The sequence below is a fragment of the Molossus molossus genome, unplaced genomic scaffold (genome assembly GCF_014108415.1).
Source record: "Molossus molossus isolate mMolMol1 unplaced genomic scaffold, mMolMol1.p scaffold_m16_p_12, whole genome shotgun sequence".
NCBI lineage: Eukaryota > Metazoa > Chordata > Mammalia > Chiroptera > Molossidae > Molossus > Molossus molossus.
Genome location: NW_023425347.1, coordinates 75,421,257 through 75,445,769, shown reverse-complemented (window position 1 = coordinate 75,445,769; position 24,513 = coordinate 75,421,257). Strand labels below are relative to the sequence as shown.

The following is a 24,513-nucleotide window of genomic DNA, read 5'->3' as shown; positions in this document are numbered from 1 at the left end:
GTCCTTCAAGGATGACCACTGGAAATGGTTGTATGTATGCTAGTCGAAGCCTCTAAGTACATACATAAACATATCCCTGAAGCAGAACTAGTGGGATGAGCAGACCAAGAATTTTAAATAATCATAGTAAATATGCTTAAAGAAATAAGGGAAAATGAAGCAGGAACAGGAAGTTATAAACTGAAAATGTTAGATATGAAAAATATAACACATGAAGGAAGAGAAACGCTTATACTAAGAGAAACGCTTATACAATAGGAAATATGAACAAGAATATACTTTGTAGCACTTTCACAATAGTGAAACCTAAACCTAGAAACTACCCAGGGCCCATAATCAGAAGAGTGGATGGTGTACCACGGCTAAAACAGATGAGCTACAGTGACATGCAGTAATGTGGATGAATCTTAGCAGCACAATATTAAGTGAAACAGTAAGTTCCAACAGGTTATATATGGTATATACTCTTTTTATAAAGTGAAAAAACAAAAATAAAACATTTAAAGAAAGAGGTAAAGATAGGGGAGAGGGATTGCAGTGTATCTTAGAAGGCCGTGGAGCCCTGAGCTGTAAACATTACCAAAGAGGCTAGAGGAAAGAATGATAGGGACATCCTCTGGAAGATGAAGGCTTGTTTATAGAGACACTGCTGGGAAATTGAGAGAAGTAGATGGACAGAGAGAGGAGTTAACAGGGGTGGAGTTTTTTGTTTTTTTTTTCTTCATTAATTTTAGAGAGAGGAAGGGAGAGGGAGAGAGAAACATTGATGAGAACATCAATTGGCTGCCTCCTACATGCCCCCCACTGGGGATTTGGCCCACAACCTGGGCATGTGCCCTGACTGGGAATCAAACTGGCAACCTCTTGGTGCATGGGTCGATGCTTAACCACTGAGCCACATCAGATGGGCTGGAGTTTTGTTTGTTTTTTTTTTTTTTTAATTTTTTTCTTTATTGATTTTAGAGAGAGAGGAAGGGAGAGGGAGATAGAAACATTGATGAGAGACAAAATCGCTTGGCCGCCTGGAGTTGTTTTAATATATTTATTTTATCTTTATTGATTTTAGAGAGAGAGAGAGAGGAAGGAGAGAGGAACATCGATTCGTTTCTCTTATTTATGCATTCATTGGTTGTTTCTTGTATGTGCCCTGACTAGAGATTGAACTCGCAACCTTTGTGTATCAAGGTGATGCTGTAACCAAATGAGCTACCCGGCCAGGGCTAGGGGTGGAGTACCTATATTAACTGGAAGTCCAAGAGCCAACAGAACATGATATTGTTACTGTCACTCCATGTTATACATGAACTGGTAAAACCTGGACATTTATAGGAGATATGATAGGCAACCTCTGGAGGCCTTCTGAGCTACACATATTCTTTTCTTATGGACAATGGGAATCTTGTGATTAAATCTTTGTATTATTATCCCTGATGAGGGAACTAAGGCTTAGAAGGCTTATAAAACTTGCCTAAGGCCCTGGCTGGTTTGGCTCAGCGGTTAGAGCGTCGGCCTGCGGTCCTGAGAGACCTGGGTTCGGTTCCCGCTAAGGGCGCATACCTCAGTTGCAGTTTGTCCCCAGCCCTGGTCGGTTGTGCGGGTGGCAGCCACTCGATGTGTTCCTTTCACATTGATGTTTCTCTCTCTCTCTCTGTTCCTCTCTCTCCCTCCCACTCTACCTGAACAAAAAATGGAAAAAATGTCCTCGGGTGAGGATAAAAAAAAAAATAATAATAAAATAAAATAAAGAAACTTGCCTAAGGTCCCACAGTTTGAAAGTGATAGACTATAGCCTAGATATGTTTGACTGTAGTGCTTTTGCTCTTAACCATTATGCTGTAAACTTTTTCTTTTTAGTTCTCACCTGAGGATATGTTTTTTAACTTATTTTTAGAGAGGGAGGGAGGGGGGAGAGAGAGAGAGAGAGAGAAAGAGAGAGAGAGGTGAGAGTGAAACATCAATTGCTTGCCTCCCTATGCACCCTGACTGGGGATTGAACCTGCAACCTAGTTAGGTGCCCTGACTGGGAATTGAACCTGCAACCTTTTGGTGAATGGGATGATAGTCCAACTAATTGAGCCACCTGGGAAGGGCTGCTGTAAATTTTTCTTGCTGTTGTTAAGCTTCATGCACTGTATGTTATTCTAGGCCCTAGGAAGTTTGAAATTAAATTGGGAACATAGTAATCTGGACCTTATGGAATAAACAGTATTAAGCTAATAGTCTTCAAGAGAAGAACTTCCTCAGGGTTCTCTATCTTATTTATACTAGAAGCTTTAAGAAGAGGAAAATGAAAAAATCACTTGGTTTCAGAGAGTGACCTTGTCAGAATTCAACAATTCTGCAAATCAGTAATTCCCTGAGCTCTCAAATCCTTTCTTTAACATCTCTGGTTATCACTTTATGGTTTCTCACAAAATAGTTGAGGCATCTAGTTGGGGTCACCTCAGGATCACTGATGATGTTTTCTATAAATACTTCCCTAGTGTGCAGCCTTCACATGTCTAATAATTTCATCTCTCCCTTGTGAATTCTGCTGAACGTGTCTGAGCCCCAAATTATGGACCTCTTAGATATTTGTTCAGTGAGTGGGTAGATGAAAAGAGAGGTCACAACAAAGCTATTTCTTGAGTTTTTAAAACGTGCTTCTTGGTCCAAAGAATGGGTTGAGTGCCTTAGGTAGGATTAGGTTCAACTGGTCATAATAGAAATTGCCAAGACAACAGTGGTTAAACAAAATAGAATGTGTTTCTCTCTAATGAAAAAGATAGTCTAGTTCTGATGTGGCACTCCATGGTGTTAGGAGCCCAGGTTCCTTCTCTCTTATTTCTCTACCATCAACAGGTGTCTTTCTGCTTCATAATCCAAAATGGCTGCCCAAGCTCCAGTCACCCATTACACATTCAGCACAGAGCTGAAATAGGAAAAGGGCATCATTTTAAGGACACTTCCTAAATGTGCACCAAAGTTTCCACTTCCATCCCACTGGCCCAAACTTGGTTAAATGGTCATAGCTAGCTGCAAAGGAGGTTGGCATATGTAATTTTTATTCTGGGAAAGCATATACCCAGACAAAAACTGGAAATTCTGCCCTGGCCAGTTTTGCTCAGTGGTTAGAGCATCGGCCCACAGACCACAGAGGCCCAGGTTCGGTTCCTGCTAAGGGCAAATACCTTGGTTGCAGTTTGTCCCGGCCTTGGTTGGGGTCGTGTGGGTGGCAACTACTTGATGTGTCTCTCTCAAATTGATGTTTCTCTCTCTTCCTCTCTCCCTCTCGCTCTATCCGGAAAACAACAACAACAAAAACACTGGAAATTCTATGTACTGTAAAAAAGGGAGAATGGATATTGAGTGACAACCTGCAATCTCTGCCCCATTGAGACTTTCAGGAACAGAGCTGGCAATTTTTGCCTTGCTGAGGAACCTAAATCCTTGGGGGAAAGAGGAAGAGATGAACACAAGTAGTTCTTAATTGGTCCCCACAACCCCATCCCAGCACCAAACTGTGTTAGAACATTCCTAGGTTAAGGCTTATAATTTTAAAAATCTGATGTGATCTGCTAGATGGAATCTGGACAACTCTTTCCCCATCTTGCATATTCTGGGGCAAAAACGGTTGAAAGGGTCCAATTTCAGAATCTGACTTGCAAATCCACTGGATGCCTACAGGAGGCAGATCCTCAAGAACATGAAATTCTTGGAGGCTTACCTATGATTTTGGACATCCTGTGGTACAAAGTAGAGAGTAGGTTTGAGAGGACCCAGCCAAGAGATTCCGTTCTAGCCCTCATGCTTTATATAGTCTAGCAGAGAATACAGACAAGTAGACAAGCGATGATAGAGCCATGTGACAAGAGCTAGTATAAGGTGGTAGGGTGGTACAAGGTAGTGGATTCACAAAAGGAAGTTCACACTGGACTGGCAAGGTCAGGGAAGCTTTGTGGTAGATTGCTGAGACCTGAACAGAGTGAATTTGCTGGGTTGAGAGTTTGAGCAATAGCTGTTCAGATAGATGTGCAACAGTCTGACAGATTTAGAACGTAGTGGCTTCAGGGATCAAAGAAGTTTATTAAATTTAGACAATAGGATGAAGGGAAGTGGGAGAAGATGAAGCTAGAGAGGTAAGCAGGGTACAGATTTTGTAAGACCTTAAAAATCTTGTTTAAAATTTTAGGGTGAGCCCTGACCGGTTTGGCTCAGCGGTTAGAGCGTTGGCCTGCGGTCCTGAGAGACCCGGGTTCGGTTCCCGCTAAGGACGCAAACCTCGGTTGCAGTTTGTCCCCGGCCCTGGTCGGTTGTGTGGGTGGCAACCACTCGATGTGTTCCTTTCACATTGATGTTTCTCTCTCTCTCTCTGTTCCTCTCTCTCCCTCCCACTCTACCTGAACAAAAAATGAAAAAATGTCCTCGGGTGAGGATAAAAAAAAAAAATTTAGGGTGAGAGTGGATGAATTCTTTTCTGTTTGCCCCTAATTTCTCTGTCCCTCTTTTTTTTTTCAATTTTCAATATCTTAAAAAAAAAGTATTGTGGTAAAATACATAACATAATATTTACCATTTTAACCACTTTATTATTGTTATTTTTTTTGATATTTTGTTCAGATAGAGTGGGGGAGAGAGAGAGAGAGAGAGACATCGACGTGAAAGGGACACATCGAGTGGTTGCCACCCTCACAACCCAACCAGGGCCGGGGACAAACTGTAACCGAGGTACATGCCCTTAGTGGGAACCGAACCCAGTCTCTCTGGACCGCAGGCCGACGCTCTAACCGCTGAGCCAGACTGGCCAGGGCCACTTTATTATTTTTTAATCCTCACCTGAGGATATTTTTCCATTGATTCTTTCAGATAGAGTGGGAGGTAAGGAGGGAGCAAACGAGTGAGCAAGCATCTGAATAAATGCATCTGTAGGTATCTCATATAAGTGTAATCATACAATATTTGCCCTTTTGTGACAGGCTTATTTCACTCAGCATAATGTTGTCAAGTTTCATCCATGTTACAGCATGTGTCAGATCAATATTCAAAAATAAATTGTAGCCCTGGCCGGTTTGGCTCAGCGGTTAGAGTGTAGGCCTGCGGCCTGGAGAGACCCGGGTTCGGTTCCCGCTAAGGGCATGTACTTCGGTTGTAGTTTGTCCCCGGCCCTGGTTGGTCATGCGGTGGCAGCCACTCGATGTGTCCCTTTCACATCGATGTTTCTCTCTCTCTATCTCTTCCTCTCTCTCCCTCCCACTCTATCTGTACAAAAAATGGAAAAATGTCCCCGGATGAGGATAAAAAAAAAATTGTAGAGGGAGGGATGAGATAAACCACAGAACTTATATGCATGTATGCGTAACCAATGGACATGGACAACAAAGCTGGGAATGGGGCGGGGGGGATGGGAGGATTGGGAGGAGGGTGTCAATGGGGGGAAAAAGGAGAAACATCTGTAACAAAAATAAATTTATTTATTTTTAAAAATTAAGTTAAAAAATTGTATTTCTACAGTTTCAATAAACAATCAGAAATGGACATTTAAAATACAATTTATAATATCAAAAATATGAAATACTTAGGGATATATATATATTTTAAATGTTTTCTTTATTGATTTTAGAGAGAGAGAGGAAGGGAGAGAGAGATAGAAACATCAATGAGAGAGACCATCAACTGGCTGCCTCCTGCATGCCCCCCACTGGGGACTGAGTCCATAACCTGGGCATATGCCCTGACCAGGAATTGAACCAGCGACCTCTTGGTCAAGGGTTGATGTTCAACCACTGAGCCACACCATCCTGGCGCTTAGGGATATTTTTGAGCAAAAAATATGCAAGTGTTTTACACCAAAAACGAGAAAACATTGCTGAGAGAAATTAAAGCAGACTTAAATAAACGAGATACCATGTTCATGGATTGAAAACTCAGTACTGTTAAGATATCATTCTCTCTAAATTGATCTATAGATTCAAGATGCTGAGCCAGACAAGTTCCATAATGCACTTATGAGGATGAAACTATAGACAGTTTCACATTTATTCAGTATTCACAAATAATTATTTAACACCTATTATGTACCAGGCTTTGGAGATAAGGTCATAACAAAACTAAAATTATACTCACACCAATTCCAATGTGTGATTTTTTTTCTCTACCACCAACCAACTCTGGCACCAACTAAGTATCCTACAATTCAGCTCAATTCTGACACTGTCTACCTGGTGATAGTATCAGATCCCACAGGTTAAGTTCTCAGTCCTACAAGTTTGCCCTTCTCCACTTCAGATGCTAATTGCAAGTCTAGATAGTCACCTGTGCTTCTGACCTACAGGCTATAAATTGGAGGTTCCAATGACCCCCTCCTCATGTTCAATTAATTTGCTAGAGTGGCTCTCAGAACTCAGAGAATGTACTTACTAGATTATCAGTTTATTATAAGGAATATAATTTAGGAACAGCCAGAGAGAAGAGACGAATAAGGGCAAGGTATAGGGGAAAGGGTACAGAGCTTTCATGCCCCCCTTCTCGGGGCTCGCCACTGTTCCTGAACTTCCACGTGTTCACCAGCCCGGAAGCCCTCCGAACCCCATTCTTTTGGGTTCTTGTGGAGGCTTCATTATGTAGGCATGGCTGATTAAATCATTGACCATTGGTGATTAATTCACCCCCAAGCCTTTCTGCCTTCCCCAGAGGCCAGGGGGATGGAACTGAAAGTTTCAACCCTCTAATCACATGATTAATTCTCCTGACAACTAGCCCCCATCCTTAGGTGAAGTCATTAACTTACAAGATGATTATCACTCTCATCACTTAGGGAATTCCAAGAGTTTTAGGAGCTCTGAACCAGAAACAGGACCAAATATATATTTTCTTATCAATCACAGTATCACAGAAACAAACAAAACTAGATGCCCTCATAGAACATGTATACTATAAAATATAGAAAGGAAAAGGAACAAAAGAAATCAAGGATGACTTCTAAAATTCTGCTTAATTAACCAGGTTGATGATGGTGTGTTTACTGAACTAAGAGAAGTGCTTGTTGGGATGGGTGGAGGGAGGAATTAAGAGTTTGGTTTGGACATGTGAAGTTGGAAGTGGCTTTTAATTAATTAATTAATTTATTTATTTTTTATCCTCACCGGAGGACATTTTTCCATTTTTTGTTCAGGTAGAGTGGGAGGGAGAGAGGAACAGAGAGAGAGAGAGAGAGAAACATCGATGTGAAAGGAACACATTGAGTGGCTGCCACCCGCACAACCGACCAGGGCCGGGGACAAACTGCAACCGAGGTTTGCGTCCTTAGCGGGAACCGAACCCGGGTCTCTCAGGACCGCAGGCCGACGCTCTAACCGCTGAGCCAAACCGGCCAGGGCGGAAGTGGCTTTTAGATATCCAGGGGGAGATTTCAGGTGGGCATAAGGAATTAGGGGTCTGAAGTTGAGGGAAGAGGTGAGGGCTGAAGATAAAGATTTGTCAGTCATTGTCATATAGATGGTTTTTAAAGCCATGGGATCAGATGACATCAACTCATGGAAAACTGCAAAAAGAAAGGCCCAAGGCCAAACCCTCAAGTATTCTAACATTTGGATGTGGAACACAGGAAGGGTATTCAGTAAAAGAAACAGAGAAATAGTCTTAGTGAAGTGGGAGAAACTAGTTTTTGTGAGATGTTCCAGAAACCTCATAAAGAAGATTTTATTTTAATTTTGTTGAATGCTTGGCAGGTCACATATAAGAAGGACAGGGATTCAGTTTAATTTTTCAACTGGAATTTCATCAATAACTTGACAAGAGCAGTTTCAGGAGAGCAGTTAGGATCAAGAAGCCAATTAGAGTACACAGAGTAGAAAATTGGAGGTGAGAAAATGTAGGCAGCAATAAGAAGCAAGTTGTTAGAGACATTTTTCTATGAAAGAAAGCTAGGAAGTAAAGCAATGCCCAAGTGGGTTACAGGTCAAGAAAGGATTCTTTAAAGATAAGATATAAAATGTCTTCATGACATCGAAAATGCCATTCAAGTCAATGGCTACTAATTTCAAGTGGGCTCTTAATGCTGCAGGAAACAATACTACATTTCTTAATCCATTCGCTCTTTCATATTTCTAACATTAGAATCTCAGATGTCATTGATTATAAGATGTATCATTATTTTACATACTGCTATGAAAGAAAAAATTGCCACTTAAATTATGGTATGCCACCACTTGTAAGATAGCAACTTCACAGATGTTGACATATGAAAGAAAGTGTATTAGAATCAATGTAATACAGTATTTCCTACAGTTTCTCTCCTCTGACCTCCAATACCTTCCTGTCTTCACTTTCAGCTTTCTATTTCACTGACAAAATAGAAACATTCAGAAGAGTACATCTTCATTCTCTAACCAGCAAATCTGTGCCCCCATCTGCATCTGTACCTATGAATTTGCCTCCCCTTTTATTTCAATGGATGATTTGTCCACATTATTAACGCTGATCCTTCTGATTGTGTGCTGGATTCCATCCCTTCTCTCCTCAAGGAGTTTTCTCATGCAGCTGTCGTCTCTCCTGTATTGTCAGTTTCCCCCTCTCTACTGTGTCATTTTTATTAGAATACAAACATACTGTAATTTCTTCCATCTTAAATAAAATTCTGGCCCTGGTTCCATAGCTCAGTTGGTTAGAGTTCCTTTTGAAGTCAAGGCTGCAGCTGGATCCTTGGTTAGGGCACATATAGGAATCAACCAATGATTGCATAAATAAGTGGAACAATACATCTATGCTTCTCTCTGCCCCCATCAATTAAACAAAATTCTGGACCCATAACCCACATGCAAAGACAGCTTTACTTTTCTGCTCATCTTAAAAAAGCAAAACTTCTTAAAAGTACTGCCTATATTTGCTTTCTCCACTTCCTCTCCTCCCATCCTATGCCAAAACAGCATGTTTCTACAACTTCCACATTGCTGAATTCCATGATCAATTCTTAGTTCTATTCCTAGTTGACCTATCAGCAGCATTTAACACAGTGGATCACTTCCTTCTTGAAACATTTTCTTATCTTGATTTTCAGATCTAAACTCTCCTACTTTTCTATTGACCTCACGGATTATTCATTCTCAGTCTTCTTCGTTGGTTTCTCTTTGTGGAGAACAGAGTTAGTTTAACTAACCCCATTTTGAGTTTGAACTTATTGTCTGAACACCCACAAGTCTGGGCCTACAGTCAAATTCTGGGCTGCCAGCCAAGGGAGGCAACCAAGAGGGGCAAGCAATAGGGATGACAAGGCACCTCCGTGGTGGCTAGGATTTTTAGAACTAATCTCCAGAGACAACAAGCAAATCTAACAAGTGCAGATGAAGAGATACACCTCCACAAGGATAAAAAATGAAACTAGCCCTGGCCGGTTTGGCTCGGCGGTTAGAGCATCGGCCTGCGGTCCTGAGAGACCAGGGTTCGGTTCCCACTATGGGCGTGTACCTCGGTTGCGGTTTGTCCCCGGCCCTGGTTGGTCGTGCAGGTGGCAGCCACTCGATGTGTCCCTTTCACGTCGATGTTTCTCTCTTCTCTCTCTCTTCCTCTCTCTCCCTCCCATTCAATCTGAACAAAAAATGGAAAAATGTCCTCGGGTGAGGATAAAAAAAAAAAAAGAAAATAAACAGTGACACTTGTTATTAGCTCTCTCGCGAATGAGCCGTGCTGACCGCATGTCTGGCTTGGTGGCCGTTGATTATTCTGGAGCCTTGCTATCTGGAACACCTTCAGCAGTCTTTCTTGCAAGACATGGACCTCCCTGGACACCCAGCCTTTCTCAACTCCAAGTGACTAGCCATTACTGCTCTGTGAGTAGCCCGGACTGGCGGACATTTGGGATTCTGACTTTTGATTCGTTAACCCTCAATACTTGTATGTGTGTGTGTGTGCTGATGTGTTTGTAATTTGGATTAATCCTGCAAATAATAAGCTAAATTGACAGCATAGTCAACTGTGTTGGCTCCAAGTGACTCCCAGCTGATCTAGATTTTCCAGTATTTAAAAATTCTGATGTCTGCCTTTGTAAACAAAATTGATATGTACACCTGCCTATTAAATATGAGCATGTCTCTCAAGGCGGCTCGAGAAATACCAACCCAGTAATCTCCCCCCAAAGAGAGAGAAGTATCAGACGGTTTCCAGAAACTAGCTCCATTAGCCTTATGGGAAATGTAGTCTCGATGGATGGCCTACACCGCAGAGGAGCCTGGGAACTCTAGGTGGGCAGTTACTTCCGCACACGCGCAGTGGGGCGGTATCCAGCCCTGTATAGTTGTCGAACCTGTGTAGCTAAGTGACAGTGGGTGTTGCTCCCGGAGTCTCTGGGAGGTCTCTGTAAACTGAGCCGAGCTGGGAGCGTGGCGGCGAAAGGCTGACAGGTGCGACTCTGCGGGACAAGGGAAGGGCGGGGAGAAAGACGGACTGGTTTATTGGTTTAGGCAACCGAAGATAAAACTTAACCCGCACACGCGTTGACTTTGTGTTTGTGTGTCCTTTCCAATTCTGGAGTAGTTCAGAGAAAGCAAGTGCAGGGCTTCTACTGCCGCTCAGTGGGTTCCTAGATCCCGAGTGGGGCTGGGGCAGGCTGTTTGCATTCCTGCCTTCGTTGGTAAAGGTCACCGTGCAGGAGTCTGTGCATCAAACTGAACCTTTCCTAGTTACAAGAGCACCGTTGGCCCTACCAGAGCCTGCAACAGGAAACGTTAAGCCACTTCAAGAGATCGGGGAAGAAAGCATTTCTAGAGAAACGGCTATCCTCTCTTAAGGTAGTCTCAACAACCACCACCTGGAGTAACTTATCTTCATTTAATTGAAGCTGAGAGAGGTGAAGTTACTTGGCTAGACTCACACAGCTTAGTAAGTGGAAAAACTGAGATTCAAATCCAGATGAGTTTTCTCCACATTTCATTCTTTTTTGGAAGATAGCACACTACAAAAAAAAAAAAAAAAAGAGTTGGGTTTATTCTTCTTTTGAAATATTTGAGCAGTGAATGTGAGTAAATGTCTGTTGACATTTTTTTAAGGGTCGGGGTGAATCTGCATATCTTCCAGTGAAGATTGTGTAAATAAAGCTGTGAGTCCCTCTTGCACATTTTAGCCTTTCTAGGGCCTCAGCAGTACTCGTTGGAATTTGAAAAAGCCCAGACTTCGCTCAAGATGGTGAGTTTCTAGAGAGAGAGGAAGAGAGAGAGGGGAACAGATTTGGAGTCTAAACTGAAGGTCTCCAGCTTTAAAAAAAAATGTTCCTGGGTCTCTGGATCTATATCAATAATCTTTATCTAATAAAGCCAACCGAATTTGAGATCTCTTACCCCGGCTTCAGAACAGAGATCAGAGAATCAAAGGAAGGAATGACTTCCAGATACTGACTTTCAGACACCAGGCTTTTAGTTAGTCTTTTAACTCATTCGTTATTATTTTCATTTCTGGGGGAAAAACATGTCACTGGTTCAAAGGTTAACAACTTGCTGTTATTCAGTAGGACAGAAATGTACAACATCCATATATATTCATAACAGAATCACAAGTAGGGATCGGTGCTTACAAAATAGGGGCCTTTCTGACTTGCTGGAAACATTCTCCCAGTAGGTGGCCTTCTTTGAGGCTGCAGTGTGGGTGCTTCTGTTCTGATAGAGCAGGGTTCTGCATTGCAGTCCTGGTTTTTCATGTCCTTCTATTCACTTCCCCATTTTTACTTTCACAGATCTTTGTGCAAGAGTTGCAGATAATGATCAACTTCCAGGTAAGGCATCCCTTTATTCAAGTCATTTAAATCTCTCAAAACTCTGTAGAAAAAGGAAATGTATAGTCAGGGAAAATGTGGATTGAATAGGTTATGTCCAAAAGGAAATTTAGAAAATGGTTAAGTTGATAATCAAGTCACAGAGTTTGCACATAGTTGGAATAAATTTGAGCTGCATTTGTATACCCAATATTTTTGGCCATCATAGAAAATGGATAACCAACCACTTAAAATATTGGCATTGTCTATAAGGATAAAGCAAAATAGTTCCCCAGATAAGTAAAGCTTTTCCTGGTACAGTTCTCTGAAGAAAATATTTATAATGGGCTTTCATGGAGATAAGAAAAACATTCACAAAAGAACTCTGTGAAAAATATAACATCAGATTTCTTATACCTTTCTTAGAGTGTTCCTTAAGAGTAAACAGAGAAGACAATGTCAGGCAGCACTATATAAACCCTTTTAACCTGTTAACCGGGGAATTCCCTTTTCACTGTATGCAACATTTGATGTATTTATACATCCAGCTCGGTTAACAGGTTAATGTATATCCAGAAAAATAAGTACCTTTTTCAGGTTCTCCAGCTATTCTTGAGCATTTTCTCTTTCATGTGCATTTTAAAACCATGTTGTCAATGTCCCTAAAGGAGTGTGTGTTAGGTATTTTTATTGTGATTATATTACACTTTTAGATTACTTTGGAGAGAATGACTTTTCAACCATTAGTCTTTCATTTATTTAATTGTTCTCATAGGCCCTTCACTACAGTTTTATTATTGTAATTCTTATACATTTTTTGTAATGTTATTCTTACATGTAGCTATTGAGAGTGGTATGAATATTTTTTCATTATATTTTCTTATTGGCTATTGTGTTATATAGGAAAGTATGGACTAATCTGTTTGACTTTATAGTTATATGCCTCTTTATGACTGAGAAATGTCTCATAAGGTGATTTTATCATTGTGTGAACATCATGTAGTGTACTTACACAAAACTACACGTGTACGCTAGGTGGTATAGCCTATTGCTCCTAGGCTACAAGTCTGTACAGAATATTACTGTATAAAACCTGAGATTAACCAAGCACAAGAGAAAATGATTCAGTCAAGAGTCACTGTAAACGTGAAATGTATGAGGCTGCTGCCAGCATAACATGGCATACTGTTTTACAGAAAACTTTTTTTAATAAGTAGAGTACACTCTAAAATAACAATAAAGGTATAGTATAGTAAATACATAAGCCAGTAACATAGTAGTTTATTATCATTATCAAGTATTATGTACTGTACATAATTATATGTGCTATATTTTTATATGACTGGCAATACAATAGGTTTGTTTACACCTGCGTCATCACAAACACATGAGCAATGTGTGTTGCACTACAACGTTATAATGGCTACAGTGTCACTTGGTGATAAGAATTTTTCAGCTCCATTATAATGTTATGGGATCACTGTTGTCTATGTTGTCAGTCATTGATGGAAACATCATTATGCAGCACATGACTGTATGTCAATTTATAGAACTCTTACCAAGTCCATGAGGTTTTTAGATGATTCTTAGATTTTCCCAGTTAGACAATCATCTACTCTTCAAATGGAGTTTGTCCCTGATTACTCGGTATGTATGTCTCCATTTTTTTCCCTTCTCTTATTGCAATGGACAGGACTTCTAGTAATTACAATTTTGAATATAATTGCTAGCCAAAATCTTTTCCATTTTTAATGGGAGTGCTTCCAGTGTTTGACTGTTTCCTCTTGTATTATGAAATAGTTGGTTTTTGTTTTTGTTTTTAATCAAGTTAGGATTTTTGGCTTGTGAAGATTATTTTCATAAACTGGGAACATTTTTATCATATCCTTTAAAAAATATGTTTTTATTGATTTTTTTTTTTTTTTTTTAGGGGGAGAGAGAGAGAAACATCGATGTGAGAGAGAAACATGGATTGGCTGCCTTCTGCACGACCCCCCACTGGGGATCGAGCCCAAAACTTGGGCATGTGCCAGGAATTGAACTGGGACCTCTCAGTCTGTGGGACGATGCTCAATCCACTGAATCACACTGGCCAGGCTCTCATATCCTTTTTTAATACCTGTCAGTAAAATTATATATTTTATCTTCTCTAGTGTAGCAGTTTAGAGACTTTCTAATAAATTTCCCAATATTGAACTATCTATTCCTGGGATAAATCCTACCTAGTCTCTTAAATTTATAAGGTGCCAGATAATAAATATTTTAGGCTTGAAGGCCATTATAGCCTCTGTGGAAACTATACAACTCTGCCCTCGTAGCTGAGGTAAATGAATATAACTATGTTCCAGTAACATTTTATTTACAAAAATAGGAGGCCAGCCTATGTGTTGTGGTTTGCTGACCCTTGCTCTCCCTTGCTCTAGATGGTCTTAACTCTCTTTGTGATAGACAAGTAGCCTCATGCCTTTTTTGTTTCAGTTTAAGTTAATTAAACATGACTTTGGCTTTATGGTTGAGAGGATATATTTTATAATGTTAACAAAAATCCACATCTTCCTATTTTATTACGCTTATGTAAGTTTGGTATGTTAACTTTATAGCCCTTGTAACATCTTATTGCACTTACATGTTTACTTTGTACTGTCTAATAGATTGTAAGATCTCTGAGGACAGTAATAATTTTATTCTTTTTTGCATCACTAGTACAGTATCTGGTCCTCATTGAATATTTTATGAAGGTGTGAATGAAGAATATATAAGCAATATTTTAAAATAATTTTATTGAGATATAATCTGCATATTACAAATTGACCTGTTTAAAGTATATATATAATTCACTGGTTTCATTATATTCATGGAATTGTGAAACCATCACCACTATCTAATTTCAGAACATTTCATTACTCTCAAAAGAAACCCCATACCCGCCCTGGCCGGTTTGGCTCAGCGGTTAGAGCGTCTGCCTGCGGTCCGGAGAGGCCCGGGTTTGGTTCCCGCTAAGGGCATGTACCTCGGTTGCAGTTTGTCCCCGGCCCTGGTTGGTCGTGCGGGTGGCAGCCACTCGATGTGTCCCTTTCACATCGATGTTTCCCCCTCTCTCTCTTCCTCTCTCTCCCTCCCACTCTGTCTGTACAAAAAAAAATGGAAAGGTGTCCTCGAATGAGGATTTAAAAAAAAAAAAAAGAAACCCCCATACCCATTTCTTCTTCCTCCAGCCCTAATTCACTTACTTTTTCTATGAATTTGCCTATTCTGAACAATTTATACAAATGGAATCATACAATATATGATCATTTGTAACTGATTTCTTTCACCCAGCACAATATTTTCATCTGTGTTGTAGATACCTGTGTTGTAGATGTTGTTGTGTGCAATATTGTTTATCCATTCATTAGTTGATGAATACCCATATTGGTTTCACTTTTTGGCTATTAATAATTCTGCTCTGAACATTTGTGCACAGGTTTTTGTGTGAGCGTGTATTTTCAATTATTTTGGGTATATACCTATGAGGAATTGTTGGATCATGTGGTAACTACATGTTTAACATTTTGGGGAACTGCCAAACTGTTTTCCTTAGTTGCTGCACAATTTTACAATACCACCAGCAATGTATGAGAGTTCCAGTTTCTCCACATCCTTCCTAACACCTGTCATTGCTTTAATTTTAGCCATTTTAAAATTGAAGTAATGTGAAGTAATGTCTCATTGTGGTTTTGATTTGCATTTTACTAATGACTAATGATGTTGAACATCTTTTCACGTTCCTGTGGACTATATATGTCTTTGGAGAAATGTCAGTTCAATTCCTTTGCCTATTTTTTTTTTATCCTCACCTGAGGACATCCTTCCATTTTTTTTGTTCAGATAGAGTGGGAGGGAGAAAGAGAGAAAGAGAGAGGGAGAAACATCGACGTGAAAGGAGCACATCGAGTGGCTGCCCCCTGCACGACCCAACCAGGGCCAGGGACAAACCGCAACCGGGGTACGTGCCCTTAGCGGGAACCGAACCCGGGTTTCTCTGGACTGCAGGCTGACACTCTAACCGCTAAGCCAAACTGGCCAGGGCTCCTTTGCCTATTTTTAAATTGAGTTTTCCCTTTATGGTTGTGTTATAAGGGTTCTTTCTATATTCTACATACAAACTTTTCATCAGATATATGATTTGCAAATATTTCCTCCTATTCTGTGTCATCTTTTCATTTTCTTTCTTTCTTTTTTTTTTTTTTATCCTCACCTGAGGACATTTTTCCATTTTTGTTCAGATAGAGTGGGAGGGAGAGAGAGAGAGAAATATCGATATGAGAGAGATACATCGAGTGACTGCCACCCACACAACCCAACCAGGGCTGGGGACAAACTGCAACTGAGGTACGTGCCCTTAGCGGGAACTGAACCCGGATCTCTCTGGACCGCAGGCCAATGTTCTAACCGCTGAGCCAAACCGGCCAGGGCTCTTTTCATTTTCTTGATGGTGTTCTTTGAAGCACAAAATTTTTAAATTTTGATGAATTCCAACTTATTTATTTTTTCTTTTGTCACTTACACTTTTTCTGTCTTATTAAGAAATCACTGGCTAATCCAAGGTCACAAAGATTTACTTCTGTTTTCTTATTAGAATTTGTAGTTTTAGCTCTTACATTTAGGTCTCTCACCCATTTTTAGTTTATTTTTGTATATGACATGAGGTGTGTGTGGGAGGGGTGTCCAACTTCATCTTTTTGCATGTGTGTATTGGTGTCCTAACACTATTTGTTAAAAAGACTGTATTTTTCTCCATTGAATTCTTTTAGCTGAATATTTTATTTAAAAAAATTATTTTTTCCTTTCTTGATTTTGGAGAGAGAGGAAGTGAGAGGGAGAGAGAGACAGAAACATCAATTGGCCTCCTCCTGCATGCCCTACACTGGGGATCGGTTCCACAACCTGGGCATGTGTCCTGACCAGAAATCGAACCGGCGACCTCTTGGTACATGGGTCGACACTCAACCACTGAGCCACACCAGCCAGACTAGCTGAATATTTTAAATATGATTTTTGTTTCTATCACAGGGTCCATTTATGAATCTGACAAGCAGTAGTTATCATATATAACTTTCTGACAACTCAACAATGAACATAAGAGGCTGACGCGATTCTCTTGAAAGTCCCCAAGTGATTCACACATTAGTTTGAAGATCAATGTGCTATTACAGGGATCAGTGACATTCCAGGATGTGGCTGTGGACTTCACCTCAGAGGAGTGGCAGCTGCTTGACTGTGATCAGAGAACCTTGTATTGGGATGTGATGTTGGAGAACTTTAGAAACCTCATCTCAGTGGGTAAGGACAGCGGGTGGTAACTTTCATTGTAACTCAGAATGTATTAATAGTGCCCTTCCTTGAAGACTTGTTAAAGCTGTGAACATTCTGAAGCTTTAGTGAATTTGGCCCTGAGTTTTAGTGAACAAAGATTCTTCATCCCCTTTGGGGGTCAGATAGTCTGTTTATGCTTCTACCTCCCAAATGGAGAAGAGTCTTTCTGTTCTAAAGACTGTTTGTCATCCTTTACAGGCCCTGAGACTCAAGGAGGCAGACCTGGGTTGTGAGGTAGTTGTTTGTCCCTAGCACCTTGTTCCCAGTTCTGTGTTGTTTCCCATGAACAGGGGGTCCGGTTACCAAGACAAAAACGATCTACAAGGTGGAGCAAGGACAAGAACTACAGATGGTGGAGGGAGAGAACCCACATTGGACCCACCCGGGTGAGTGAGGGAAAACCAGGTAGATGAGAGTCTTTGAAATTGGTCAATGAGGGACAGGCACCTTTGAAATACTTTTCAGGAAGCATCTCTTAAAAGCCACACACCTATGGAAGTGACTGGGTACACTTGATATAACATCATCAGATCCCATAATGACACCTTCACTCCCACTCTCCCCACACAGCTGCTCTTTCTGCTCGGCTCTTGTACGAAGCAGTGTCCCTCTCCTCTCCTGTCTGGCTTCTCAAACTGCGCGCTTCATGTAGGTCCTTGCTTTGTTCTCTTAATTCCTAAAATCTTCATGCTCCTTTCCTCCTCAACATGATCGCAGACCTTTTCCATACATCTAATTCATTGTGTGGATTTGAAGTCTTACTCCACCAACCACTGTCTAACCTAATTACTTTATAGCACAATTTTATTTATAAAGGGATAATATTAATCCTAACCTTGGGTTTCTTTGTAAAGATTATATGAGTTAATATATGCAAAGTCCTTTAAATAAAGGCAGAGAATAAGTGTTCAGCATATGTCAGTTGTTTTTATTTCAAAACTTTAAGCTACATTACACTCTAATTATTGTCCTTTAAAAAAATGCATTCCTTTTCTTGCATCATATATCCCACCTGTGTACCCCACTTTGCTCATCTTTAGCCTCACTGACAACTTGAGGTGTTTACCTTCCATTCATCTTTCTGCTTCATGTGGTAATATTGGTAATCTATTTGGAAATTCTCCTCCAGCTCTGAATTGATTCTTTGCTAATATGCCCTCACCTTTTCTTACTGCTTATTCAACTTCTGCTTCTTCCCTGTCCTTTCACCTTCTGAACTCTTCTCCACAGTAACTCCCTCAGGAACTTCATCACTAAAGACTAAAGTTATTTGTTTTATGCCATGGTCAGCATCTTTGCCTCACCAACTTCCTAGTCCCTGAATTTTAATCCCATCTGGCTTTATATGCTCTGTTTTTTCTTAGTAACCAATATTCTTCAACCTTCACCATTATCTTTATATTACAGTAAAGGATACCAACTGGCCTACTGCTTTGCAGTCTCAAAATCACTGTGGTAAGCAATTTTTTTTTTCTCTCAAGAAGTTCTCCTTAGGTACTACTGTGACTTATCATCTATGATTTTAGCTATTGGTTTATCCAAGACAGATTCAAAATAAAAATTTCCCTTTCCACAGAGCCCATAAAAGAAGTAAGTTTCAAAAGATTAAGAAACCAATTAAAATGTTGGCGGGGGTGTGGAGAAAAGGGAACTCTAGTACACTGCTGGTGGGAATGCAGACTGGTGCAGCCACTATGGAAAACACTATGGTGTTAATCTCAAAAAATTAAAAATTGAATTGCCATTTGACCCAGTGATCCCACTTCTAGGAATATACCCTAAGAAGTCTGAAACACCAATCGGAAAGAATATATGTACCCCCATGTTCATAGCAGCACTATTTACAATAGCTAAGATCTGGAAACAGCCCAAGTGTCCATCAGTAGATGAATGGATAAAAAAAGCTGTGGTACATATACATAAAGGAGTACTATGCAGCTGTAAGAAAGAAAGATCTCTTATCCTTTGAGATGACATGGAGGGACCTGGAGAGTATTATCCTAAGCAAAACAAGACAAATATCACATGATCTCACTTATTTGTGGAATATAATGAACATAACAGTCTGAGGAACAGGGTAGACCCAGAGACGTGGAAGTAGGGTACAGACTGACAACCCTTAAAAGAGGGGGTGGGGAGGGAGGGAAGAGATAAACCACATAACTTATATACATGTACCATAACCAATGGACATGGACAACAAATCTGGGGATGGGGTAGGAGGGGGTAGGGAGGAGGGTGTCAGTGGGGAAAAAAGGAGAAACATCTGTAACAAAAATAAATTAATTAAAAAAATAAGTGTATTTTAGATTACCTAGGACTTCAACTTATTACATAAACCAAATTAATTTTAACTCCTAATATGATGTCTAGGCTGTTTATATTTCTATATTGCAAATTCTTTTAAATTTTTTGGTTTATCTTAGATGTCCCTGCAAGATTTATTCAGATTATTCAATTTTCATGTCACTTTACTTTATACCCTGTATTGTGATATTAAATGGTTTTTAAAGCCCTGTATAATGTGATTCCATTTTGTTTATCCAGAATTGTCCATCTTTTCCCTATTCCATGGCAATTGGTTTCTTTAGCGTCCTCTGTACACAGTTTTCTTCTCTGCATCAGTGCTTTTGATTCTGATGGGCTCCACCTAACTAAAACCAGCATGCTATTAAATCTGAATTCAGTTTTCTCTTTTATGGTAACTCTAGCCTAGATTAATTTCTCCCTTCTTTGAACTCCTATCCCAACTCTAATATGGCTCTATTATAAAAACTTGACAAATACTGCCTTAGATTTTTAAAAAACCCTATGGCTTTTAAGTCATGTTTTCTTATGATAACACCCTGAAGAGAAAGACCTATATCATTTTTTTCTTATGCCATTGTTGAGCACATCATGGGTATTCAGTAAACATTTCATTAATTTATTGTAAAGTCAGGCATTGTGGGGATGTTTCTTAGTCTTTCTTTTAAGGAGGCTTTTTGTTGTTGCCTGAAAAACATTCAAAGAAAGAAAGAAGGAAAAAAAATTACCTTTTTCCAGGTGTGTAAATTTTAGCTGAAAAGGCAAAACATAATCATATAAAATATAAGTTGATGAGTGTGGAATATTTGTTCAGTGCACGATAACATTGCAGTTTTGTTCTAGTTAATTGTCAAAATGTATGATTTAGGCAGCAGCAGTGATTATCTTAGAGAAAATGGAGCTTAAAATTTAAAGCATGCAAGGATTGGAGGAGTTTCTTTTTGAGATCATGGAATATTGGCTTCTCCTTAAAGATATCTAAGTGCTAGATAGGATGGGAGGGGATGAAAGAGGGCAAGTTACGATGGGGAAGGATCATAAGCAAAAGATTGTAGTTTTTTAGAGTCTAGAATCCTTGGAACAAAAGGTATTTGTTGAGGACTAGAGGAATGCATGCTTATATACAATGAGCAAATTCATTATTTTGCATAGTTTGTTCACCAGGCTAATAATTACCCTGGAATTTTTAGTTGGTTACTGTTGGTTGAGGTGACATGAGATCTGCTTCCCATTGGTTGAAGTGAGAGGAGAGAAGACAGAAACCCTGTACCCATACTTAGAACCACTCCCTGATGACACATATTAATGTCTGTAGCCCGCTACTCAATCTAGCTCCAGAAAGAAAGATAAAACTCCACATGGAAGGAGTTTCAGAAATGGAATTACAACCTCCTCTTTCTTTTTTTTGGTCTTTTGTCTTTTTTTTTTTAATGGAGTGATGGATTTGGGATTTATGGGGTTTTGAGGATAGGCATAGAAAAGTGTGACTTCAGGACCAACGCAGCTTTCTGGGGATTAGTTTCTTAGGCAGATTGAAAGAGGATGTAAAAACAGTTTTTGTCAAATACAAATAGTTTTCATGTATAGAAACTCAGCCAGAATAAAAATGATAGCATGCAGACAGAATCTGTGCTTGGGCTAAGGATAACTTAGCCCAAGGATAACTCCAATGACCTGTTTGGACATTTGTGTTCCTGGGCTTACAAGTAAGTACATGGGAAAATGAATCCCAGCTGTAGTCAGGTTGGAGCCTTGGCTATAGATATTTCTCAGTTGTGGTTTGGATGGAGTTAGAGGACTGGTGATATAAGAATGTTCCTGAAGGGAACTGACATTGTGTCAGGTGATTAAGAAGCAAAAGAGAGATGAATGAGGGCAATAGGGAGCTATCCTAATAGGGTAATCTAGAATTTAGGTAGTGAGGACTGCTTCTGATTGGCCTCCAAATCTATTATTTCCTCTGATAATTGTCCTTAATTCCCTTGTCTTTTGTTCCCCTGGCTACCCTGTCCATTAATCAGATCTTCACAATGGGCTCTCTTCATTCTGTGAGCTAACCATGTACCCTTGTTGAACATCCTTTGACTTCCTTTGTACCCTACCCACTGTACCTTGTGCCTATTTTACTGTATTTCCACACATCACAAGTTAAGCCATCTATTCTCATTGTTGTTATTCATCTGCTCCCATTTCCTCTTCAGAGTTTTATTCTTAAAGCTCAGGAGCAAGGCAAATACAGGATTTGTTTCAAAATGAGAAACTAGATTTGAAGTTTTATAAGTTTCTTTCTGTAACTGTTGATAGAAAAATTTAACTAGGAATGTTTTATTGTACTCCTTTTTAGAAGCTGACTGCCCATTTGTTGATGAATCAGAGAAGCACCAGGAAAGCGAAGACAGTTTTTTGAATTCAGCTATGTTCGTATTCAATAAAATTCTGACCATGGAGACACTCCATGGGTATAATATGAGCACAAGTCATATTGGAAAAAATCATATAAATGCAAGAAAAGTATCATATAAATGCAAATCATATGGGAAGAGTTTGCAACCTACTTTAGACTTACTTAATTATAATAGATGTTATAACGGAGAAAACCCTCATGAATGCAAGGACTGTGAGAGAGCTTTCAAAAAGAAGTTTCATTTAATTAGACATGAAAAAAATCATACAAGGAAAAAGCCCTTTGAATGCAATGATTGTGGGAAAGCCTATAGCAGGAAGGCACACCTTGAAACTCATCAGAAAATTCATAATGGAGAGAGACCCTTTGTGTGCAGTGATTGTGGGAAAGCCTATAGCAGGAAGTCAAACCTTGCAACTCATCAGAAAATTCATAATGGAGAGAGACCCTTTGTGTGCAGTGATTGTGGGAAAGCTTTTATGCATAAAACACAGCTCGTGGTCCACCAGAGACTTCACACTGGAGAGAAACCTTATGAATGCAGTCAGTGTGGGAAGTCATTCACGTGGAACTCCTCCTTTACTCAACATGTGAAATCTCATACACTGGAGAACTCATTTGAATGTAAGGAATGTGGGAAAACCTTCAGGTATAGTTCATCCCTTTATAAACATTCTAGATTTCATACAGGAGAGAAACCCTACCATTGTATTGTATGTGGCAAAGCCTTTGGCAACGCATCTGTGCTTGTTACGCATCAAAGAATTCACACAGGAGAAAAACCTTATGGATGTATTGAATGTGGCAAAGCCTTCATCAAGAAGTCTCATCTCCTTAGACATCAGATAACTCACACAGGAGAAAAGCCCTATGAATGTAACAAATGTGGGAAAGCATTTTCCCAGAAGTCAAATCTTATTGTACATCAAAAAATTCATACATAATATTCACTTTATGAATATAGAGAGCCTTAGATATTAAATAAATCTTATTAAATACTAGAGATTTCATGGTGAGGAGAAATCCAAGAATTAGAATGATATTGAAAAGAGTAGATTTCCATAAAAAGATAATCAATTCCAAACAAAAACCCACAATAATCATTGATTCCAATCATGTCCTGGAAGTGATAATAAAGTTTTTATAGAAAAGATCAGAGAAAACATTACCTTATAAATCATAGAGCATAAAACTTGGAAAGCAAGCATAAATTAAATAATCAAGGAATCAGTGAAGACTATGTTTACCATCCATATTTTTTTACTTTTATAACAAATTATACAATTGTGTAAGTATAAAATATATTTATACATAATATTAAATTATATCTATTGAGTTTCTGCAGTAATTATCACCATTTTTTTCTTCCAATGCTAACAATGACACGCAAGGGGGAAATGTGGTTTAATGTGTAGTATGATTTTCAGTAATATTTTTATCCATTTGCTGACACTTTTAATGAGCATAGAGTGTAACTGAATCCCAGAGTATCTGCTTTAATTATAAAACTTGTTATAAAGATGTTTTCCTATGTATGTAAAAACCAAAACAAAAAATTTACCAATACCAATTGAGAGGAGAAAAAAACAATTTTATTCTGTATTACAATAAGCATTCCATTGAAGAAAATAAGTATTTACATAAGTATGTAAATAAAACATTTGCACCCAAATATTTCTATTCTTTTTCACTGGTGTATCTACATAAGATATAAGCATAGCTCAAGTAGTATTTAACAGGGGTGTCATCTGTATTTGATTTTAGTAGAGTGTCATAATATCTTGCAACTTTTAAGGAGCTAGTTTTTAGGACTGATTTTTTTTTTTTAAAGAAATTGATACAGGTTCACCTCCTAGGAGTGCCTGGAATGTTCTATATGGCAGCACAGGCAGCATTAGTCAAGTTGAAAGAAGCAGTTTTTCTGTGTAGCAACTTTGCTTTGGAATGTGACATTTTGTAAGTTGCACATATTTCCTTAAAAGGAAGAACTATCCATTACAGTTTTTATTGCTGTCCATAATATTCCTTGGTAATGTCAAACACCTTCATGGCTTTTCTTGAGTGGTGCTAAAACAGCCTGAACCTAAATTCAGAAATGAAGCTTCTTCCTTTCAAGTTTAAGCTTGGTTATAACCATGTAGCATTGTTTTTCTTTTATTAGCCATTTTTTTGAAGAGTAATGTTGACTAATGATTATAAGTGAATGATAATGCTTTTTTGAACAAGTTTACTAGAACTTAAGGATTTAAATTAAAACTTGTCTGCTGACAAAGATTTTATTTTTTTATTTTTTTATTGAATTTATTGGGGTGACATTGGTTAATAAAATTATATACGTTTCAGGTGTACACTTCTGTAATATGTCATCTGTATATTGTATTGTGTCTTCACCACCCCAAGTCAAGTCTCCTTCCATCATCATTTATCCCACCCTATACTCTCTTCTACCTCCATGCACACCCATCTTCCCCTTTGGTAATCACCATACTGTTATCTGTCTATGAATTTTTTGTTTTTCTTTGCTTAATCCCTTCACCTTTTTCATCCAGCCCCACACCCCCTTTCCCCTCTAACAGTTGTCAGTCTGTTCTCTATGAGTCTGTCTCTATCTTGTTTGGCTATTAACCCCTTATCAGATGCATCATTGGCAAATACGTTCTTCCACTCAGTGGGTTGTCCTTTCATTTTATTGATGGTTTACTTTCCTATGCAAAAATTTCTTTTGATTTAG

At 39.2% G+C, this 24,513-nt stretch overlaps 1 protein-coding gene across 2 annotated transcripts; it reads left to right on the top strand.

Moving 5' to 3' along the window:
• Positions 1-10,257: 10,257 nt before the first annotated feature.
• On the top strand, positions 10,258-23,025 carry ZNF684 (zinc finger protein 684). Of its 2 annotated transcripts, XM_036256361.1 has the most exons (6): positions 10,258-10,373; positions 11,699-11,737; positions 16,912-17,038; positions 17,362-17,457; positions 18,479-18,526; positions 21,723-23,025. In XM_036256361.1, exons 2-6 carry the CDS (start codon positions 11,723-11,725, stop codon positions 22,724-22,726), a joined length of 1,290 nt encoding a protein of 429 aa, XP_036112254.1. In that variant the 5' UTR covers positions 10,258-10,373; positions 11,699-11,722; the 3' UTR covers positions 22,727-23,025. The 2 variants fall into 2 exon arrangements, with proteins under 2 accessions (XP_036112254.1, XP_036112255.1); XM_036256362.1 differs by lacking the exons at positions 10,258-10,373; positions 11,699-11,737 and having other exon boundaries at positions 16,926-17,038; positions 17,270-17,457.
• The last annotated feature ends 1,488 nt before the right edge of the window (positions 23,026-24,513 follow it).

Bases quoted from the DNA above. Each gene is read 5' to 3' on its own strand.
- ZNF684 (XM_036256361.1), top strand. The intron at 17,039-17,361 runs GTAAGGACAGCG...TCCCATGAACAG, and splicing joins TAGAAACCTCATCTCAGTGG to GGGGTCCGGTTACCAAGACA. The intron at 17,458-18,478 runs GTGAGTGAGGGA...TTTATATTACAG, and splicing joins CCCACATTGGACCCACCCGG to TAAAGGATACCAACTGGCCT.